At 48.8% G+C, this 18695-nt stretch overlaps 1 protein-coding gene across 1 annotated transcript in view; it reads left to right on the forward strand.

Moving 5' to 3' along the window:
- The first annotated feature begins 1015 nt into the window (after positions 1–1015).
- Positions 1016–18695, forward strand: part of Ptgs1 (prostaglandin-endoperoxide synthase 1) — a 21340-nt gene continuing 3660 nt past the window's right edge. Inside the window, exons 1-9 of the mRNA XM_031370047.1 lie at positions 1016–1153; positions 1245–1337; positions 7241–7357; positions 7694–7834; positions 8007–8150; positions 10838–11019; positions 11105–11188; positions 12987–13233; positions 15044–15330. Coding sequence (XP_031225907.1) covers positions 1147–1153; positions 1245–1337; positions 7241–7357; positions 7694–7834; positions 8007–8150; positions 10838–11019; positions 11105–11188; positions 12987–13233; positions 15044–15330 — 1302 coding nt within the window. The 5' untranslated portion in view covers positions 1016–1146. The remainder of the gene's footprint in view (positions 1154–1244; positions 1338–7240; positions 7358–7693; positions 7835–8006; positions 8151–10837; positions 11020–11104; positions 11189–12986; positions 13234–15043; positions 15331–18695) is intronic.

Genomic DNA, 18695 nt, shown 5'->3' on the forward strand with positions numbered 1-18695 from the left:
GGTGGGGGTTGGGGGGTTGGGGGGTGGGAAAGCCAATTAGCCAAATGCTTAGATCCTATAAGGTTGACAAATGGCTATTCAGCTGGAGGGTGGCATTTGGCCAGCCCTAGAATCTAAGTTAGGGCAACTTTGAAAAAAGGTCCTCTGACCACAGAGTAGCCACTGCACATGAGATCTGTGTATTTGCCTAGGGTGTTTTTTAAAAATGTTTCATTAATTTTATTTTGTATAAGGATAATATATACAAGTGTTATATTTTTCTTTTGAAATAATCACCTTACCTTACCTATCAGTAAACAAAATTGCCTTGTGCCACATATATTTTGTGATATCTACTTTATATGTATCTTTTTAAAAAATTATTTTTTAATTTAATTTTAATTTTTTACGTATTCACTTTACATCCCACTCACTGCCCCCTCCCGGTCACCCCCTCCCACAATCCTTCCCCCACTGCCCCCCTACCCTTTTCCTCTGAGCAGGTGGGGGCTCCTGGGCATCCCCCACTGCCTAGGTGGTTTTACATGTCCATTTTATAAATAAGTACACCGAGGACCAACAAGGACTAGCATGTACCTCATCTAAGGTGAGCCAATTGGCAGGCTGTGTATTCATGTCTGACCTAGGAGAGAATGGTGGAGCAAGCAGAGCCCAGGGCACGGGAAGGAAGCCCTGCTGTTGGCTTGCAGGACAGGCAGTACTGCTTTTCCATGCAGAAACCCGTGTGCAGGCTGGGTGGACTGCATGGCTTCTCACCTCCTGGCTCCTCATAGCGCAAGCAAGCTATGGTTCAAACCAGCCTCTTCCATCATTTGTTCTGCCCCCAAGCCTTGTGCTCCTTCATGTCTTTCCTCAGAGAACCTCAGTTTACTACATACCAAATGGATGCATTTCTGACACTGCAAAAAGGTCTTGCACCTCAAGGATCGTGTCTGAGTAGTCACCATGCAGTAATTAATAAAGCGTCTTGGCTAAGGCTGGAGCAGAGGAAGTCGGCGGTCGGCCGGTCGGAGGTGACAACTGGAGGGAGGAGTGGGGGTGGAGCCGTGAGATGGGTGGGAAGGGACCCGCCAGTGCTGGGGCAGTGCTGGAGTTGCAGCGGAGGAGCCAGCCGTTGGCATTGCACATCCATCCACTCCCAGAGTCATGAGCCGTGAGTCCGACCCCAGTGGTGCCCGTAGGAATTTGGTGGTCTGCAGGCGGAGCCTTTGAACGCCAGGCTCAACTCTCTCTTCCTTCTGCAGGAAGGAGTCTCTCGTCCCAGTTTCCCCTGCTGCTGCTCTTGCTGCTGCCGACACCCCCGGTTCTGAACGCAGATCCTGAGGTGCCCTCACCAAGTAGGTGACGCCTTGGATGCCCGTGAAGATCCCAAGTTCTGCGCCGTGGGCTTTTCTCCCTTCCATAGGGACCCCCTGATTCCCCTTTCTGCTCGCGGTATCAGGGAGTAGGGTGTTAAGTTTATGGGTTGGGGTCCCTGGAGAACGGTTAGGGCCTACCTGGGATCTCTCTGGCACACAGCCGGCTGAGATCCCGAGCCGGCAGGGGAGGCAGAGACCGGTTCTTTAATTTCTCACCTGTTCTGTGGTCCGACTTTCCAAGGAGCCTCCGTACCACCCTCCCCCCCCCCGCTCCCCCCAGAACTTAGCGGTTTCCTGTGGGGCTCCTTGGGGAGGAAGCGGCAGACGCCAAGGGGAAGGCAGGCTGAACAGTGAGTTCCCTTTCTTTGGCCTCTTAACTTTTGGGGAGTCGATCTTAAAGCTCAACCTATTTCCCCAACGGTAGATACAGGAGGGGGGGCGGGGGACACCAGCTATCCTGGGAATGGGGAAGTAGCATATAGTGACGAGGAAATTGAGTTCAGTAGGTACGATAACAGTCCCAAGTCACAAAATGCAGAGTGTCAACTCAGAACCAGCCCAATCCAGACACTCCCAATACCTGTAGTGGTTCCAGAGAAGTCAGTTCTCCCACAATTCTGTCCTGTTTCTTTCCCTCAGGGCAGAGCCAGGTTCTAGGAAAGAAAAATAATTTACTCTCCCCCTATACTCTCTTCCCCTGTCCCCCACCTTTCCTTCCCCTCTCTCCAGTTTGGATGCCCATTTGTAAAATGGGGCCAAGAGAGGTTGGCAGTGGGGGAAGGGAGGGAGTAGGAAGAGTCCTGGCTTGCTGTTGGATACTACAGAGCCTTGGAGCTCAGAGGGCAGAGTGGATTGAGAATCACAGCAGGCTTCCTGGAGGAGGGGGTTTGAGTGAGAAGACAACTGAGGACACCTGTGCTAGAACAGAGACGGTCTGGGTTTTTGGAAAGGAAGCATTTGTGACCCAGCACTGCAGTTTGCCAAGATTTGCCAAGTTTACCAAGCTGTGCACGCCTTTTTCTTTGGCGCTCATGGCAGCCTTGAGGGAGGGAGATGTGTTAGATCCATTTTATAGATCAGAACTTTGAGAGGCTGAGGAAGTGAGGCCAACTGGTTGGAGCTGATGGTAGAACCAAGGCTGACATGCCAGCCATGCTGACTTTCAGTTTCAGGATGAGCCCAGCTTTCACCTGTCCCCATGTACCCCCCACCTCCACCCTGTAAAGACCTGGCGTTCATGCGCCTGACTTCCTTGCTGGGACTCTTTTAGGGAAGGGGTAGAGTCCAGCTTAGAGGGCAAGGCTCTGCCAAGAAATCCACAAGTGTTCAAGTTCATTCCTTCTAGACCTGGGTTTGGCTTGGTGTCCTCCCTTTAGCCAGGGAGTAGGCATGACCTGGTGGCCCAACCTGTGCCTGACTGGAGCCATGGTGTCTCCTCTGCCTATGGCATGTGCTGTAGTGGGATTTTTCTGTTTTGCATTCTTTCTATATGAGCCTTTGGCTGGGGCCTGGTGACACAAAGGTCACAGTCTGATGTGGAGTGATACTGTAGTCCACAGTCTGATGGTGGAGACAGGCGCCAGCAGATTGTAACGTAGGATGGTGAGGGCTGTGGCTAAGGGTGAGAGAAGTATAAAGATGTCAAAGACAGAGTATTGACCCCGTGTGAAGAATCATGGGTTGGGGGTTGCAGACTGCTTTAAAGGAAGATGGCTTCTGTTTCTCCATGGGAGAGAGATGGTATCCCATTTGAGCTCAAGACTGTGCTGGGGATCTACAGTTTTCAAATGCTTGCCTTCCAGTGTGTGTGTGTGTGTGTGTGTGTGTGTGTGTGAAACAGGGTCTTTCTTTGTAGCCCTGGCTGTTCTGGAACTCACTATGTAGAACAGGCTAGTCTTGAACTCACAGAGCTCCACTTGCCTCTGTCTCCCTAGTGCTGGGATGTGCACCAGCACGCCCGGCCCATTTATGTGCCCAGGGAGAGAGCATGGTCTGGTGAGTAGGACTGTGAGCCAGGCTTAGAAGCCGGAGGCTAGGCTGACTCCTGCATGTGGGGGGAGACTTGAACACAGGCCAAAGCGTCCTTCTGTCTTTCCTGGCTGCCCCTATCTCCAGCCCCAGCTAGGTCCTTACTTTCCTGCTAGAGGTGGCTACTTGGGCCTGCCATGGAGATGTCTGTCCTGAATGTGCCTACAGGCTTGGTGTCAGGGAGGACCCAAGCCTAGCTACTCAGGCTTGCTTTCCTCTTTGACGCCAGCCCCTGGAGCTTCTGTAAATATTATTCTTAGGGCATTTGGGTGAAGCCTCTTCTGCCCCATGTTGTCCACACATCCTGGAGAACTTGGTGTTCCCTAGCTGTACCTGTTCCATGCCCTGCTTGGATTGTGAGTCCACAGCCCCAACTTTTGGGCCAGAGGACATCTCACTCAGATCTGTGGATGGACATCTTGGTCAGGGGTCAGCTGTGGGAATGTGGGTTGGCTGCTTTAGCCTTCAGGTCTGTGTGTTTTGCAGGCACCACGGTGGTAGTCCATGGTCCTGCTTCTTGAGTGTCTGGAACTCAGTGGGAACGGTTGCAGAGTTCTGGGCTGAGGGTAGTGGAATGATGGGAAAAATTTAGAGGCACGGCCTGGCTTCCTCTAGAGTACAGACAGGGTTGGGAGCCCCTTCGAGATATCCACTCGACCTGCTTATGGAACAGACAGGAAAACAAGGCCCTAAGTGTGGAGGGCACTTGTTCATGCATATGGCCAGGGACAGCATCACTTCTGAGTTCATCTTTCCTCTACTCTTCCTTGGTAGCTGACTTGTGCTTGAGTAGGGGTCACTGGAAGGAAATTAGACTGTATCTGTGCCTCCTAGTGTTCTCCTCTGATGGCTCTTAGTTCCATCAAGAAAGATGGGTGGTCTCTGTAGAGAGGACCTCTCTGTTGCTGGCCAGAGAGCTGGTTAGTCTCAGTGGAGAGATCACCTCTGCTGCGTAGAGTGAGTGGGCATGGGGGTCATGCAGAGGTGGAACCAGACTGAAAGGACAACCTCCTTGTTGAATGGCTAGAGGTCAGCTTATGGCAGGAGGCAGAGGCACCAGGCTCTCACATACACCTTGTTCACAGTTCACCTTGAAGAAACATCAGCATCTTTAGCCTTTGGATCCTTTAGCATTACTGTTGTACCCTTCCCCCAAATCCAGTCCCAGACATCCCAAGATGAGTCAGGCACGGACAGGGAAGGAGCCAGGTTCTGCAGCCTGGAAGCTGTGGGGCTTGCGTGTATGCCTCTTGCCTTCTCTGAGTCTAGACTTCCTCCTTGTGCAATGGAAGGCTCGCACGTCTTCCTGCTGGGTGCTGGACGACAATACACCCTGGGGCTGCTTAGTCAGGGATAGACCCATTTTCTCCAGCCTGGGGGCCACAGTCTCCTCTCTGCACACTTTCGTACCCGGGAGCTCCTGTGGTTGTTGTCCCTGCCCAAAAGGACTTTTCCTGTCCTGGGGCAGCGGGTGTTTATGGAAAGAGAGTGGGGAGGAGGGAGGGAAAGCTGGCCACAGTTTGGTTGGAAGGGAGGGCCCTCTTTTGGATTGGGGCGGGGCATGAAACCCTAGTGACATCAGGAGGCCTCACAGCTTGCCTCAGGGGGCTGCTGGGAGGATGAAAGCTTCTCTCAGACCAGCAGGGGATGGCTAGTCTCATCATGCCATTTTATTAGTTCCACATACATCTGTTAAGCTTCAGTCACTAGCGGTTCTCTGAATGCTGGTGGGCCAAGCCCAGGCTGTGAGCCCAGCCCAATGAGGAGATGAATGTCTGGGAAGGTCTGGCCTTCCCTTAGGGTGGAGAACAGAGAGGAGGACTTGGAGAGCCTTGGGCAGAGGGCAGAGGGCAGAGGGCAGAGGGCAGAGGGCAGAGGGCAGAGCAGGATTCCTTGGGGGAAGGCTGGAAGATGTGTGAAGGAGAAACGTAGTCTAGATAAGGTTGGGGTGAGGGAGGATTGCTGTAGCCCCTTTGAGATTCAGGACCCCTTGAGACTTCCACTGAGGCAGAAGTAGGAAACTGGGGCCAAGAGGAGACCCTTCCTTGCATTCCTGCCTTTTGAGTCGTAGGAGTATGTCACTGGTAAGAGAGAGACCTAGGCCAGAGTGGGAGGTGGGGGTGGTGGGTGGCTAGGCTCACAGCAGGTGAGTTGAGCCTGACCAATGGATGATCAGACGATTCCCAATCCTGGCAAACTGAAAGTAGACTCAGTCCCTTTGATCTTTCTTTCTGGGACTGTGATGAGCTGGGGGTGTATTTGGGGATGTGGATCTCTGGAGTCCTGGCAAGTCTCTTCCTTGGGTCTTGCTTGCCAGATCTCCCTGTGCAGCTTAGAAAGGCTTTTTTTTTTTGGTCGAGCCTTCTTCCCCCTGGCCTCTCTCTTCTATACTTCTGCCAGAGATCAGAAAAATGTCATTGTGCAGTCGTTCAAAGTCACCAGGGCTTAAGCAAAACTATTTGCATGCATGGCCCGTATGATTTCTGCTGGTCTGCGTGTGGTGATGGTGGTTCTAGGGGCATCTGGAGGCCCCTGGAGGAGGAAGGGAGGATGCTGTACTGCTGAGGTGAGCCTCAGGTGAGGGCACAGGCTGGAGGACCAGGCTCTGCTGCAGCTCAGGCCTTTCGATGCTGGCCTCCTTGATGACTGGCCAGTTCATGCCAGGCTTCTCTGACTTCTTGCCACCCTCTTGACCCTAATCATCATTCACATAATGTCAAAGTTCCCTCTGCTGTTGGCTCTATGCCCAGAGAGGGCCGTGCTCACAGAAAGGATCTTGACATTTCTGTGAAAGCCAAAGCAAGGTACCTCCTGCCGGGAGCCAGGAGTCCTGGGTCTGCCAGGCTTTGCTCTGCTTTTGGCTAAGCCTCTGTCTCTCCCTGAGCCTCAGTTTCCCCGACTGAGCAGTACATAAAGGCAGGGCTGTACCTGGATGAGTTGTGTGACTGTTTAACTTGGTTGCTGAGGAGTTCCTGAGGCCACAAAGATAAAGAAAAAGGGTGACAGTCAGAAGGATGGGGCTTAGACACAGGGAGGGACTTTTCTTGTTGGGGTCTCTATGAGGTGGGGGTAGGGAGGAAGGGGGAGTGGATGTAAGAGTCCACGCACCACTGTCTCAGGAGAGTCCTTTCCAGCCAGGCTTCTTGTGATTTCTGTGTGCTTGATTTCCTCAAGATCTTAGAGTATAGACCCCAATTTCACTTAGGTCAAGTCTCTGCTTTTCAGGGAAGCTGAGATCTTGGGGTCCCCCTCTTGGTCTCTTGTACTTTACCCTTGGTTCTGCAAAACCTCTTTCCTGGAATTGATTGCTGAGTCTGGGGAGGAGGGGTGGAGAGGAAGTGAAGCCATGGACAGTTGGCCTGATATGACCATTTCCTGGTGACCGTTTCTGGCCTTATTTTCCTCATCTGCAAAGTGGGCATAATGAAGTCTGATGCCCCCCCCCCCCCCCCTCTGCAGAAAGGGAAGGCTAGGCAGATCCTGTGTTTCTAATGTCTAGGTGCTCCCAACCTGAGCGCTCATCTGGTAGAAGCCTTCCCGTAGCCTGGTCTCCTTTCTGAAGCCCACAAACACGGCCTTGCCAGTAGGCTCTGCCGAGGCAGGAAGTGGGGCACCGAGCACATTGTCTTATCAGCCGTTTCCTGGCCTCAGTTCCACCAGCTTGGCTCTGGACTCTTTCCCTGACCACTTTAGTGGTAGCAGGGAGGGATCAAGAGCTTTCCCCTGGGCCCCTAGCATGAGCTGGACTGGAGGTCCAGGGCGGAGGGTGGGGTTTCCGTCTATGGTGTAGGAGTGGGCAGGGCAGGGCAGGAGGCTACTTGAAGGTGTCTCTAATATCTGTTTCTCACCCACAGTCAATCCCTGTTGTTACTATCCATGCCAGAACCAGGGTGTCTGTGTCCGCTTTGGCTTCGACAACTACCAGTGTGACTGTACTCGCACGGGCTACTCGGGCCCCAACTGTACCATCCGTGAGCAAGGCCTCCAGCCCCCACCTCTCCCACTCCCCGGGACCTTTTCTATACCCCCACATCTATCTTCTCCTCTGGCCATGGCTTCTTCTCCTTCTTGTCAGGCTCTGATCCAAGCTTCCATATGTGAACTCTTTTCTTTGTCCACTCCCACCCTGTGGTAGTTAGTTCTCCATGCTTGATGTTCCTTGTCCTATTCTGGGTCCTGGCTTTTTCATGTATCATCGCTCCTAAGGGTACTTCCTATAGAGTCCTGCTTGGTTCCCATCCTTTCACCATGGGTAGCTCAGGTCTTGCCAGAAGGGATGGACTCAGTGGCTCCCACCATCCCTGCAGCTGAGATCTGGACCTGGCTTCGGAATTCCCTGCGGCCCAGCCCCTCGTTCACCCATTTCCTGCTGACACATGGATACTGGATCTGGGAGTTTGTAAATGCCACCTTCATCCGAGAAGTACTCATGCGCCTGGTACTCACAGGTGGGTGTGGGGCTGTGGATTCCTCTAATCTGGGGAATTTGGCATTTCATACAAGCGGTGGGTGGAGAAACTATGAATGCCAGAATAAAGCAAAGGCTGGCATAGAAGGAGGCAGGGAAGTGGGGTGTAACTGAGGTGGGAACAGCCTGTCATCATTATTTTTGTTCTGCAGTGCGGTCCAACCTTATCCCCAGCCCTCCAACCTACAACTTAGCACACGACTACATCAGCTGGGAGTCTTTCTCCAATGTGAGCTACTATACTCGAATTCTGCCCTCTGTACCCAAAGACTGCCCCACACCCATGGGGACCAAAGGTAAGGACGGGGCTATGGCAAGGAACTGGCTTGAGTTTTCCTCTTCAGGCAAAGCAGGCAGAAAAGCCATTACTGACCCATTTCATAGATAGGTAGAGCAAGGCAAGACAGCATGTCTAGGACCAAGGAAAGACAGAAAAGGCAGCTAAGGGTCTTGCCTAAGATGCCAAAGAAAGTCAGAGGCAGAGGCTAAGTATGGTTCTCATGGTACCCCAGGGTGTCTGTCTACTTCATCCTTGTCTGCTGATGAAGGGGTTTCTTTTGGGTGGTAACTTGAAACTGAAATGGAAGAAGGAAGGAGTAGGATTCCATGTTTTGGTGCTAGCTCAGCCTGATGCTTTATTGGTAGTTTCCAGGCTCCACCAAGGCTGGGAACAAAGAGCGCCACTTTTTTTTTCTTCAGTTGCCCAAGAACCATTTGGCCTCCTGGGCCTCCTTTTCATTCTATCTTGAACTGTTAAGAGACCTTTTGTGGTTACCCAACTCAGAACCAACCATATTCACCATAGACAGGGACAGGCCGGTCAATGCAGCACTGCTGTGGCTTCACCTGCCACCACACGGTGTCGCTGTTGGACACAAGTCCCACACAGCCTTGTAGCCTTGCACACCCAGAAGCTTAAGTGTGCATGGATGTCCCTGCTTGGGTCTCCAGGAAGCTACATTGATGGTTTTCATTCACTCGGTTAGCTGCTGTTCCTCGAGTGTGGCCAATGCCACCGAGATTGCAGGAATCAATCCTTCCCAATGATGGCTCTAAAGTGTTCCGTAGATATCGTTCCCTCTGTTTTCTTCTGGGGTGATTCTTGCCTGAGGAGTCTAGTTCACCATGTTAATTATGTCTATTGACCCTGAGTCTTCAACTCAGGACTTCACATGTAGGATGGTGAAGGGAAGCCTTTTTACAAGGAGGCAGGAATTCCTGTTGCCTCTTTCTGTGAGGGTAGGTAGGCAACAGCTCCTCCAACATGGACATAATTAAGGAAGACCTTTTACTTTGTAATGTCTTGGCAGACTCCTGCTACACGACGACTTGTCTTTACCCCAGGGTAGAAAGGATGTCGTTGTTTAAAATAGGTCGATTATAGCCAATTTTGTAATTGAAGTCTTTTTTTTTTTTAACCAGGACACAGCCACAGTGGTGCATGCTCCTATGGCTGTGCTCGTGGTACAAGAGTAAGACAGCACAAATCTGAGAAAGCCTACACACCTGTTCCCTGTTGGGCTTACCTTCTCTCACACGGCTTCGCAAATCCACTGTGTCAAATACCATCACCCTGTTTTATAGAGGAAGTCAGTGAGGTTCATAGATGAGATGGCTTATCTCTGCTCACACACTTAACAAATAGCCTTGCCAGTTGTAAATACAGGTTACTTTGCTCTAGGGCAATGGGATCTATGATATTTAATTTTAGATTTATTTATTTTATGTATGTGAGTATACTGCCACTCTCTTTAGACACACCAGAAGAGGAGATTGGATCCCATTACAGATGGTTGTGAGCCATCATGTGGCTGCTGGGAATTGAACTCAGGACCTCTGGAAGAGAACTAAGTGTTCTTAACCTCTGAGCTATCTCTCCAGCTGATACTTAATTTTAAAAATAGATTTACCTTTATTTTATGTGTATGAGTTTTTCAGCTGCATTTCTTGCACTATGTGTATATGGGGCCTACAGAGGCCAGAAGAGGGCATTAGATTTCCTGGACCTGGAGTTAGGAATAGTTATGAGCTGCCATGCAGGTGCTGGGGACCAAACTGGGTCCTCTGGAAAAGCCACCAGTGCTTTTAACCACTGATCCATCTCCCCAGACCCCACCTTTTTGTTGTTGTGATCTTATTATGGGAAAGGTGAAAATGCACACAGAAGTTGAAAGGAAGAGATGGAGAATTATGTTCTACTTTTGGCACTACCCACATTTACCCAGCCTTAGTTCATCTAGTCCTGCTCCCACTTTTTGATCTCATTATAAAACCCTAGGTAGTTTGGGACTTCATATAGACCAGGCTGGTCTTGAACTCAAAGAGGTCTGCCTGCCTTGCCTCCTGAGTGCTGGGATTAAATCCGTGTTCCATAACATTACACTGCTCGACTTTTCATTTTCTAATGGAGTTTTTAAAATTTAAAATTAATAAATTATTAATGTGTGTACACATATGGGTGTGCATGTGTCACTCTGTGTGTGTGTGTGTGTGTGTGTGTGTGTGTTTGTGTGTGTAGGCCAGAAGACAACTTTGTAGAGTTGATTTTTTCCTGTCACCATTATGTGGGTTTTGGGGCTTGAGCTCAGGTGGTCAGGTCTCTATGCCAGGTGCTTTTATCTTCTGAGCCATCTCACTGGCTCCTTCTTATGGTTTTGAGATATAGCCTCTCTGTGTAACCCAGGCAGGCCTTTAACTAGAGATGTCCTTGCCTTGGCCTCCTCAGTGCTGGGAATAAGGATGTACACCTGTAGGGCATTTAAAAACGAATTTCAAATACCAGGCCATTTCTTTGACAAATCCTTCAAGGTCTTTCTTTTGGTAGACTACCTGTAGGGAGGGAGGATTGGCTCTGGGGAGGAGTCTCTGGCCTTCCTGCTTGGACTAGTTTGCCTGGGGATTTCTGGGAGCCCAGTGATCCCCAGGGCAGGAAGGTACAAGCAAGACCTAGGTATCTACTGCTCTTTCCTACCTCCCCAACCAGGGAAGAAGCAGTTACCAGATGTTCAGCTTCTGGCTCAACGGCTGCTTCTGAGAAGGGACTTCATTCCTGCCCCCCAGGGGACCAACATCCTGTTTGCCTTCTTTGCACAACACTTCACCCACCAGTTCTTCAAGACCTCTGGAAAGATGGGTCCTGGCTTTACCAAGGCCTTAGGCCACGGGGTGAGTATGCAGGGTGTCCTTAGGTGCCACATGCAGGTTATCATCAGAATCCATGTGATCTGAATGGACCTTTCTCTGACCTCAGGTAGACCTTGGCCACATTTATGGAGATAATCTGGAACGGCAGTATCACCTGCGACTCTTCAAGGATGGGAAACTTAAGTACCAGGTAGTGCTGGCTTGGGGAGGGGACAGTGGGAAGGGTCTCCCTTGTTCTCTCTTATAAAGACAGCTCGGTAGGTGAACTGAAGAACTACCAGGAGGACAGAGAGTAAAGGCTGGGAGGAGTTAACAGGGCAAAAGCGAATAGAGAATGGGATAGATTTCTGTGACCTCCGGGGATGCTTTCATTTACTTAGCTGTTCCACTTCTCAGGATGGGTACCATGATAGAACTTGTACAAGGACTGAGCAGTGTCCATCTTGGCTGTGGGCCCTGCCATCGAGGGACCAGAGTCCATCAGGGGCCACATACATGACTGTCAGAGTACAGGCTATATATCAAGATTTCTTGTGTAAACCAGAACTGTCCAACAGTAGTATGAACCTCATATGTAATGCAAGTTTCCTAGTGGCTTCACTAACAAAAGTTAAAAACAGATAAGGTGGATTTTAATAATGTGCTTTACTGGGCTGGTAAGATGGCTCAGCTGGTAGAGGCATTTGCCACCAAGCCTGACCACCAGTGTTCGATCCCTGGGAGAGAACTGATTCCTGCAAGTTATCCTCTGACCTCCGCTGCTTTGCTTTGACACCACGGTGCTCTTGCCTCTGCACACAGAAATAAGTAAATAAATGTAATACAATTTAAATTTAAAAGGTTTTCATTGGAGGTAGCTTTCTCTGTATTTCATAAAATTGGTAATTGAATAAGTAGATTTGCATACCCAATAGCTGAAACATCAGCTTTAAAAATTTAAAACTATAGGGCTGGAGAAATGAGTCAGTGGTTAAGAGCATTTGCTGATCTTGCAGAGGACCTGGCCTTGGTACCTGGCATCTACATAGAGGCTCTCAACTACTGTAACTCCAGCTCTAAAGGATCTGAGGCCTTCTTCTGGCCTCTGTGGCCATACTCACACTGGAGACATACATATATATATATACATATGCATACATAATACATACATGCATAATACATACACATGCATACATACATATATACATACACATACATACATGCATATGTACATACAAAAAAACCTTAAAAAGGAAAATTTAAAACAAAATCAAGTAAAATCTAAACTAAATGAACTAAAGTTCTTAAGTCTAGTCAAATTTGGAGTCTTGGGGCCACAGATGGCTAGTGGCTTCCACACTGGGTTCTGAAAACCAGAAAGATCTGAAGGAAAATTCACTGGGGCATCTTCAGAGCAGAGAACAGCACTTGCATATAGCTTGGCAGTGTGTGCATTTGTGATACTCTTGTGATAACTGCCACCAACCAGTTGGTACCATTAGAGGGCCTGGAGGCTGGGGATGCTGCCCTAGGAAGTTAGAGTTGCAAGGGAATTGAGGAAGCCGAGAACGGGCCATGGTCATCTTCTCCTTGCTACCTAGGAGGTTTAGCTGTGAGAAGGCTTGGAGGCAGGAAGATCCAGGTATCTGATGTCTGCGTGAGAGGAGGGAAGCTACTGTGGGTGATTCCAGACACCTCTGTAAGGGCGTGTTGTATGGCGTTGTCTCTGTCTCTGTCTCTTTCTCTGTCTCTCTGTCTCTGTCTCTGTTTCTGTCTGTCTGTCTCTGTCTGTCTCTCTGTCTGTCTCTCTGTCTCTGTCTCTGTCTCTCTCAGGGGTTTACTGATTGCTGTGTACCCAAGAGGTAAGGGTGAGAGTCGGCTTAGTGCAGCAGGCAGATGAGCCAGGGCTGAGGTAGTAAAGCTGGAACATTGGAGCCGGCTGTGGAGAGCTCCAAGACGGACCTTGGAGGAGGGCCGGAGTCGGGTTGCCAGGCGGCCTCATCCCACAGGTGCTGGACGGAGAGGTGTATCCACCTTCCGTGGAACAGGCGTCCGTGTTGATGCGCTACCCACCAGGTGTCCCACCCGAAAAGCAGATGGCAGTGGGCCAGGAGGTGTTTGGGTTGCTCCCGGGGCTGATGCTCTTCTCCACGATCTGGCTTCGTGAGCATAACCGTGTGTGCGACTTGCTAAAGGAGGAGCATCCCACGTGGGATGACGAGCAGCTCTTCCAGACCACTCGCCTCATCCTTATAGGTGAGCACGTGCCCCGAGAAGCAGGAGGGCAGGCAGGTTGTTTGCCCCTTGTGCTGTACCCAGTTTGGCACTAAAGTCCTCAGCACACCAGCATCAAACCCCAGCTTACCCTACCTTCACGAACCTCCAATTTCTCTCACTCAGTCTATCAACCTTTGTAGAATTTGGTAGATTCTAGGTGACTCAGGGACAAGATATTTTTGTGTCTCCTACGGGGGTGGGTCCATAACCTAAAATGTCAGATGGTTTTCTGCCAGGACCCTGACACCTCTGTCCGGACCATGGTTTCCTTGTCTGAGTTACTACCTCTGGCACAACTGGGCATGGCTGGTTCCAATTATAGAGCCCAATCCACTGGAAGAGTCGGACACCGGGGATAAGAATAGCCTGAGGGTAGACAGGCTGATTCTTCTGAAGTCTGTGTTGCACAGACCTTTACCAGAGAGGCCACGTCTGTGGTAGAGGTTGGCCAGCAGGCTGCTGTGTGAAGACACTGTTATCAGACTTAGGAGTTCAGCCAACCCATGTTGACACAGCTGAGGTTGCCAGTCCTATGCGAACAGCATAAATGCCTCTGTTGCCCACTCCTCACACGACCTGATACATGGTCATATGGAAATCCCGCGGCAATTAATAGAGCCTACAGTTTATAGTCGAGGAAAGTGAGCTTTGGTGAGACAAATAACTTGAGTCAAACTCAGACGCCTACATGTTGAGAAGCTAGGATTTGAGCCCAGCTCTGTTAACCACAAGTCTTGTGGCTCCAGGTCAGTTTACTAAAAAGCCAGTTTATCTGTTGGCTGATTGGTCCAGATAACAGTTTCCTCTAACTATCCAGCTGGCCAGTCTTTATATTGTCCTGGAATGTTTAAATGCCTTTCTTGGCTGTTTGCTTTGTGTAGAGCTGCTTCCTAAGGGATTAAAGGGGAACTCCTGCCCATGAGATTCTGACATATATGTTAACACATGAGAAATATATTACGTTTAAACAAATGCTTAGGGCTGGGCTCCCCAGCTGTGTGGCTTTCTTTTGACTTCAGCAGCTGTCTGATGGGCTTGCTGAAGCCCTTGTCTCTCACTGAGGGCTTCAGAGGAATGACATTCCTCATTAACGCAGCACTGTGCTTTTATATCTTTCAGAGTTTCTCAGCTTAAATTTTTTTTAAGTCTTTTCATTTAGACCATCCTGGCATCAACTTTGCAACCCTTCTGCCTCAGTGCCTCCTTCACCCGCAAGTTCTGGATTTACAGGCTTTCACTACCATTCATGACTTCTCCAGACCCTTGTCGTGGTCTGTAGGAGGGAGGCTGTATCAGGGTTGCATTTTTATCTTTTAATTTATTTTATATATTTTGGTATTTTGGCCTTCATGTATATCTGTGCAACATGTGCATGGCTGGTGCCCATGGAGGTCAGAAGAAGGCATCAGATCCACTTGAGATGGTTGTGAACCACCCTGTGGGTTTTGGGAATTGAATCTGGTCCCTGGGAAGAGCAGCCAGTGCTCTTAACCTCTTAGCCATCTCTCTCTCTAGCCCCTGGAAACTAGTTCTTGAATGACTCCTTTCCTGGGTCCAAGGCCTTCCTTTGGAGCGGCAGTGCCCTTGTCTGGGTCTCTCAGTGAAGTCCGAGACAGTTTCTCTTTTCACATCCCCTTACAAGGACACAAAGCAGAAGTGACTGAGGGGAATAAGCGAACACCAGCACCAGCAAGGACAAAAGCAAGCACTTTTCACGAGCTTTTCATTTCCCATGTATTGAGCTCTGCTGACCTTGTTTCCTATCTCTATCCCCCTCACCCCCCCGCAGGGGAAACCATCAAAATTATCATTGAGGAGTATGTGCAGCACTTGAGTGGCTATTTCCTGCAGCTTAAGTTTGACCCAGAGCTGCTGTTCCGAGCCCAGTTCCAGTATCGCAACCGCATCGCCGTGGAATTCAACCATCTCTATCACTGGCATCCGCTCATGCCCAACTCCTTCAACGTGGGCTCACAGGAGTACAGCTACGAGCAGTTTTTATTTAACACTTCTATGCTGGTGGACTATGGTGTTGAGGCACTGGTGGATGCCTTCTCTCGCCAGAGGGCTGGCCGGGTAAGCATCAGAGAAACAGAGGCACCAGGGATGGGCTCTGGGATACAACAGAGCTGGTCCAAACCCCAGTTTCTTTATCTGTGGAATGAACAGTGTTACTTCTACAGATGGTTGTAAATATCCCTTTCTGAATTCTCTCATTTATCAGGTTTTATTAGTTACTTTCATGTTACAATGACAGAAACCACTCAAAGAAGGAAGGGTTTGGCTCACAGTTTCAGGGGCATTGCAGTCTGTCACAGTGAGGCAGCCATGGCAGAATGGCCTAGTCTGTATGGCAGCAGGAGCTCGAGACAGAGGTTGTTCACACTATAGCACAGCTGGAGACAGCAAGTTGGGAACCAGGGGCTGAGCTGTAACCCTCAAAGGCTGCTTTCTAGTGACTAACTTGCTTCAGCTTGGCCTCATCTTCTAAAGGTTCCAAAGCACCCCTAGTAGTGCTACCATTCAAGGAGCAAGTGCTTAAAACAGAAACTTATGGAATACATTTCAGGTTCAAACCATAGCACAGGCATCACTCCAGATGCCCAGAATATATATGACAATGAAGATTGATGTGGGTTCCTGGACCCTGTCCCTTTGACATTCATCCCACAGAAGAGAAACATCCCGTGACAGCTAGCATCATTTGAATACTGGTTGTGTATAAGGGACCATGACAAGTGCTTTCTAATGTCATCAGAATTCTAAGAACATGTTGAGAACCATAGTATAGAAAGCCATGGCACCCCATCAACTCTGTGAGCCAGAGTTGAGTGTTAGGGTGATGGTAAAACAGAGCTGGTAAAGGCAGGCAGGCAGGCATTTCTCATGGAGACCATTGGTGCTGGTGATAGGGGATGCTCATATTCTATATGGAGAAGATGGCATGCACAAAGACCTGAAGGTCAGAGGGCATAGCCTCTGAAGGACAGGAAGACCTTATTAGGATGTGCTAATATACATGAAAGTGCCTGTGTGAAATGCTTTTTTGAATCCTATATTTCCTATCAGCTGAATTGTCATCCCCCAAATTAATCTACTATGATCCTAACCCTGAAGACCTCAGAATAACATTTGGAGATATCTTTAAAGAGAAAATTACGACTAACTAGGAAACTTGGGTGGGCCCTAATCCGATATGATTGATGTCCTTGTAAGACAAGGAGATTATGACAGTCTCACACAGGAAGAAAAGCAGACATTGGGAGAAAGTGGCCATCTATAGGCCAAAGAGATCTGCTTCTGAGGGAGCCAAGCACCAGACTCTCTAGCTTGCTCAGTGTAAAGGAAGGAATATGTGCCTGTTTGTCAAGGCACCTATGTTGTAACCTTGGCAAACAAATACATTTTCTTGGGATTGCTAGCCAACCCCTTCTGAAATTCTCCTCCTTCTCTACATTCGGAAGCACCTGTTCTCCATCCCAGCTCTCTGGACCCCCCTTTTTTCCCTCATCTTCAGCCCTCTGTTTCTCTGCCATCCTTGTCTCTCAGTCCTGTTAGGAAGCTGAGTTACCTAGTGGATTTAGATTTCCTCCTGGTAATTTGACTGCAATTAGCATTAGCTTGTTGGCAGGTTTCTGCCCTCTGCTCTCTGTGGCAACGGGTGTGAGAAGACCCTTTGTGTGGGGCTATGTGACTGTGGAGTGTGTGAAAGGTTTGGGTTTTGAAATTGCTAGAAGATAGTGGTGTTGACTCTCAGGATAGTAAAAAGGAGCAGAGACAGACAAAGCAGGACTTTCTCTGATGATCATCGTGGATCACTGCTGTCTGGGGATGTTGCCATGGGAACGTACTGTGACACTGCTTTGCTCCTTCATCTCCTTTATTTTACCACAATCATATCAGGTGGATGCTCTTACTTTCCCTACTTTTGCATATGAGGAAACACAAACTTAGTCTGTCCCTGTGTTTGTGTGTTGGGATTTTCCAACAAAATGCCTCAGAGCAGGTGGCTTAAGGTAACAGAGATGTATTCTCTCATGGTTAGGTGGCAGCAGAATCGTACTAACACTCTCTGGGGGCTCTAATGGGGGACCTGTTCCATGCCTTTCCCATTGGGATCCCACAGTTCCTGGTAGGCCTTGTAGAAGGGTCACTCAACTGTCTGCCTCCATCACCTTGTCACATGGCGTCTTCTTTGGATCATTTAAAAGGGACTGCTGGGCTGGACACAGAGGCACACTTCTATAATCCCAGCACCCAGGAGGTGGAAGGAGGAGGATCAGGAGTTCAATGCCATTCTAGTTCCATGGCGAGTTCCAGGCCAGGCTGGGTTAGATGAGAACCTGTCTCAAAAATTAAACACAAACAAACAAGGAATCACTTCTTGGATTAGGATCCTTCCTAATGAAGCATGACTTTATTTTGTCCACACTTGTGAAGATTATATAGTTCTCTTATCCATAAGGAATACATTCTAAGACACCCCCCTATGTTTGAAATGGTAGAGTACTAAACCATATGTATGCTTTTATTCCTATACATACAAACCGTGGTGAAGTTTAACTTATAAATTAGGTTAAATTAACTTATAAATTAGTAAGAGACATAGTAATAATTGGAAAACAATTTTCTATAATAAAGTATGTAATGTGGTCTTTCTCTCTCAGTGGTATACTCTACTTACCCCTCTTGGGATAATGTGAGTTGACATTGTGTATCTACACAAGGACATGGGATGTGATTGATGAATGGCACAGGTATATGATATTTAGTTTACTGCATAAGGGTTACCTGGGCATAGCTCTCAGTTATCAGGACCGTTGACTGATAACTAACAGATGCTTGGTGATTGACAGATCAGGGAGCTTGTGCAGTACAGACATGCTGGACAGAGGGATGATTCACATCCTGGGCAGGATTGAGAGAGTCCTCATTAGATTTCATCACACTACTCAGAATAGCATGCAATTTGAAACTTAGGAATTGTTTGTTTCTGGAATTTTCCATTGACTATTATCAGATTGTAATTGCCTGTGGGTGATAGAAAATGTATAAAGCTAAGCCACCAATAAGGTGAGACTATTTTTAGCTAAGGTCACAATTGTGGGTGCTGCAGGTTAGACATGAGTGCATCTTTGAGGGGCATAAGTCCAGCCACAGCTTGGAATGGGTAGAGCTGGGGCTGGAACCACTCTCTGCACGCTGTTCCAAGCTTGCTTTGCTCTGAGCCGTATGATTTCAATTCAGCTATGTTTTTCTTTCCTGCTCCATTATGCTTGTTCTATAAAAATCAGATCTCCATCTTAAGCATTAACATGATTATTTCAGGAGAAGGAGAACTTCCATAAAACTGATGTCCCTTAGTTATTATGACTTTTTATGGGCTCATGTGTGTGTGTGTGTGTGTGTGTGTGTATGTGTTGTGTGTGTGTGTGTGTGTG

This window comes from Mastomys coucha, unplaced genomic scaffold (assembly GCF_008632895.1).
Source record: "Mastomys coucha isolate ucsf_1 unplaced genomic scaffold, UCSF_Mcou_1 pScaffold15, whole genome shotgun sequence".
NCBI lineage: Eukaryota > Metazoa > Chordata > Mammalia > Rodentia > Muridae > Mastomys > Mastomys coucha.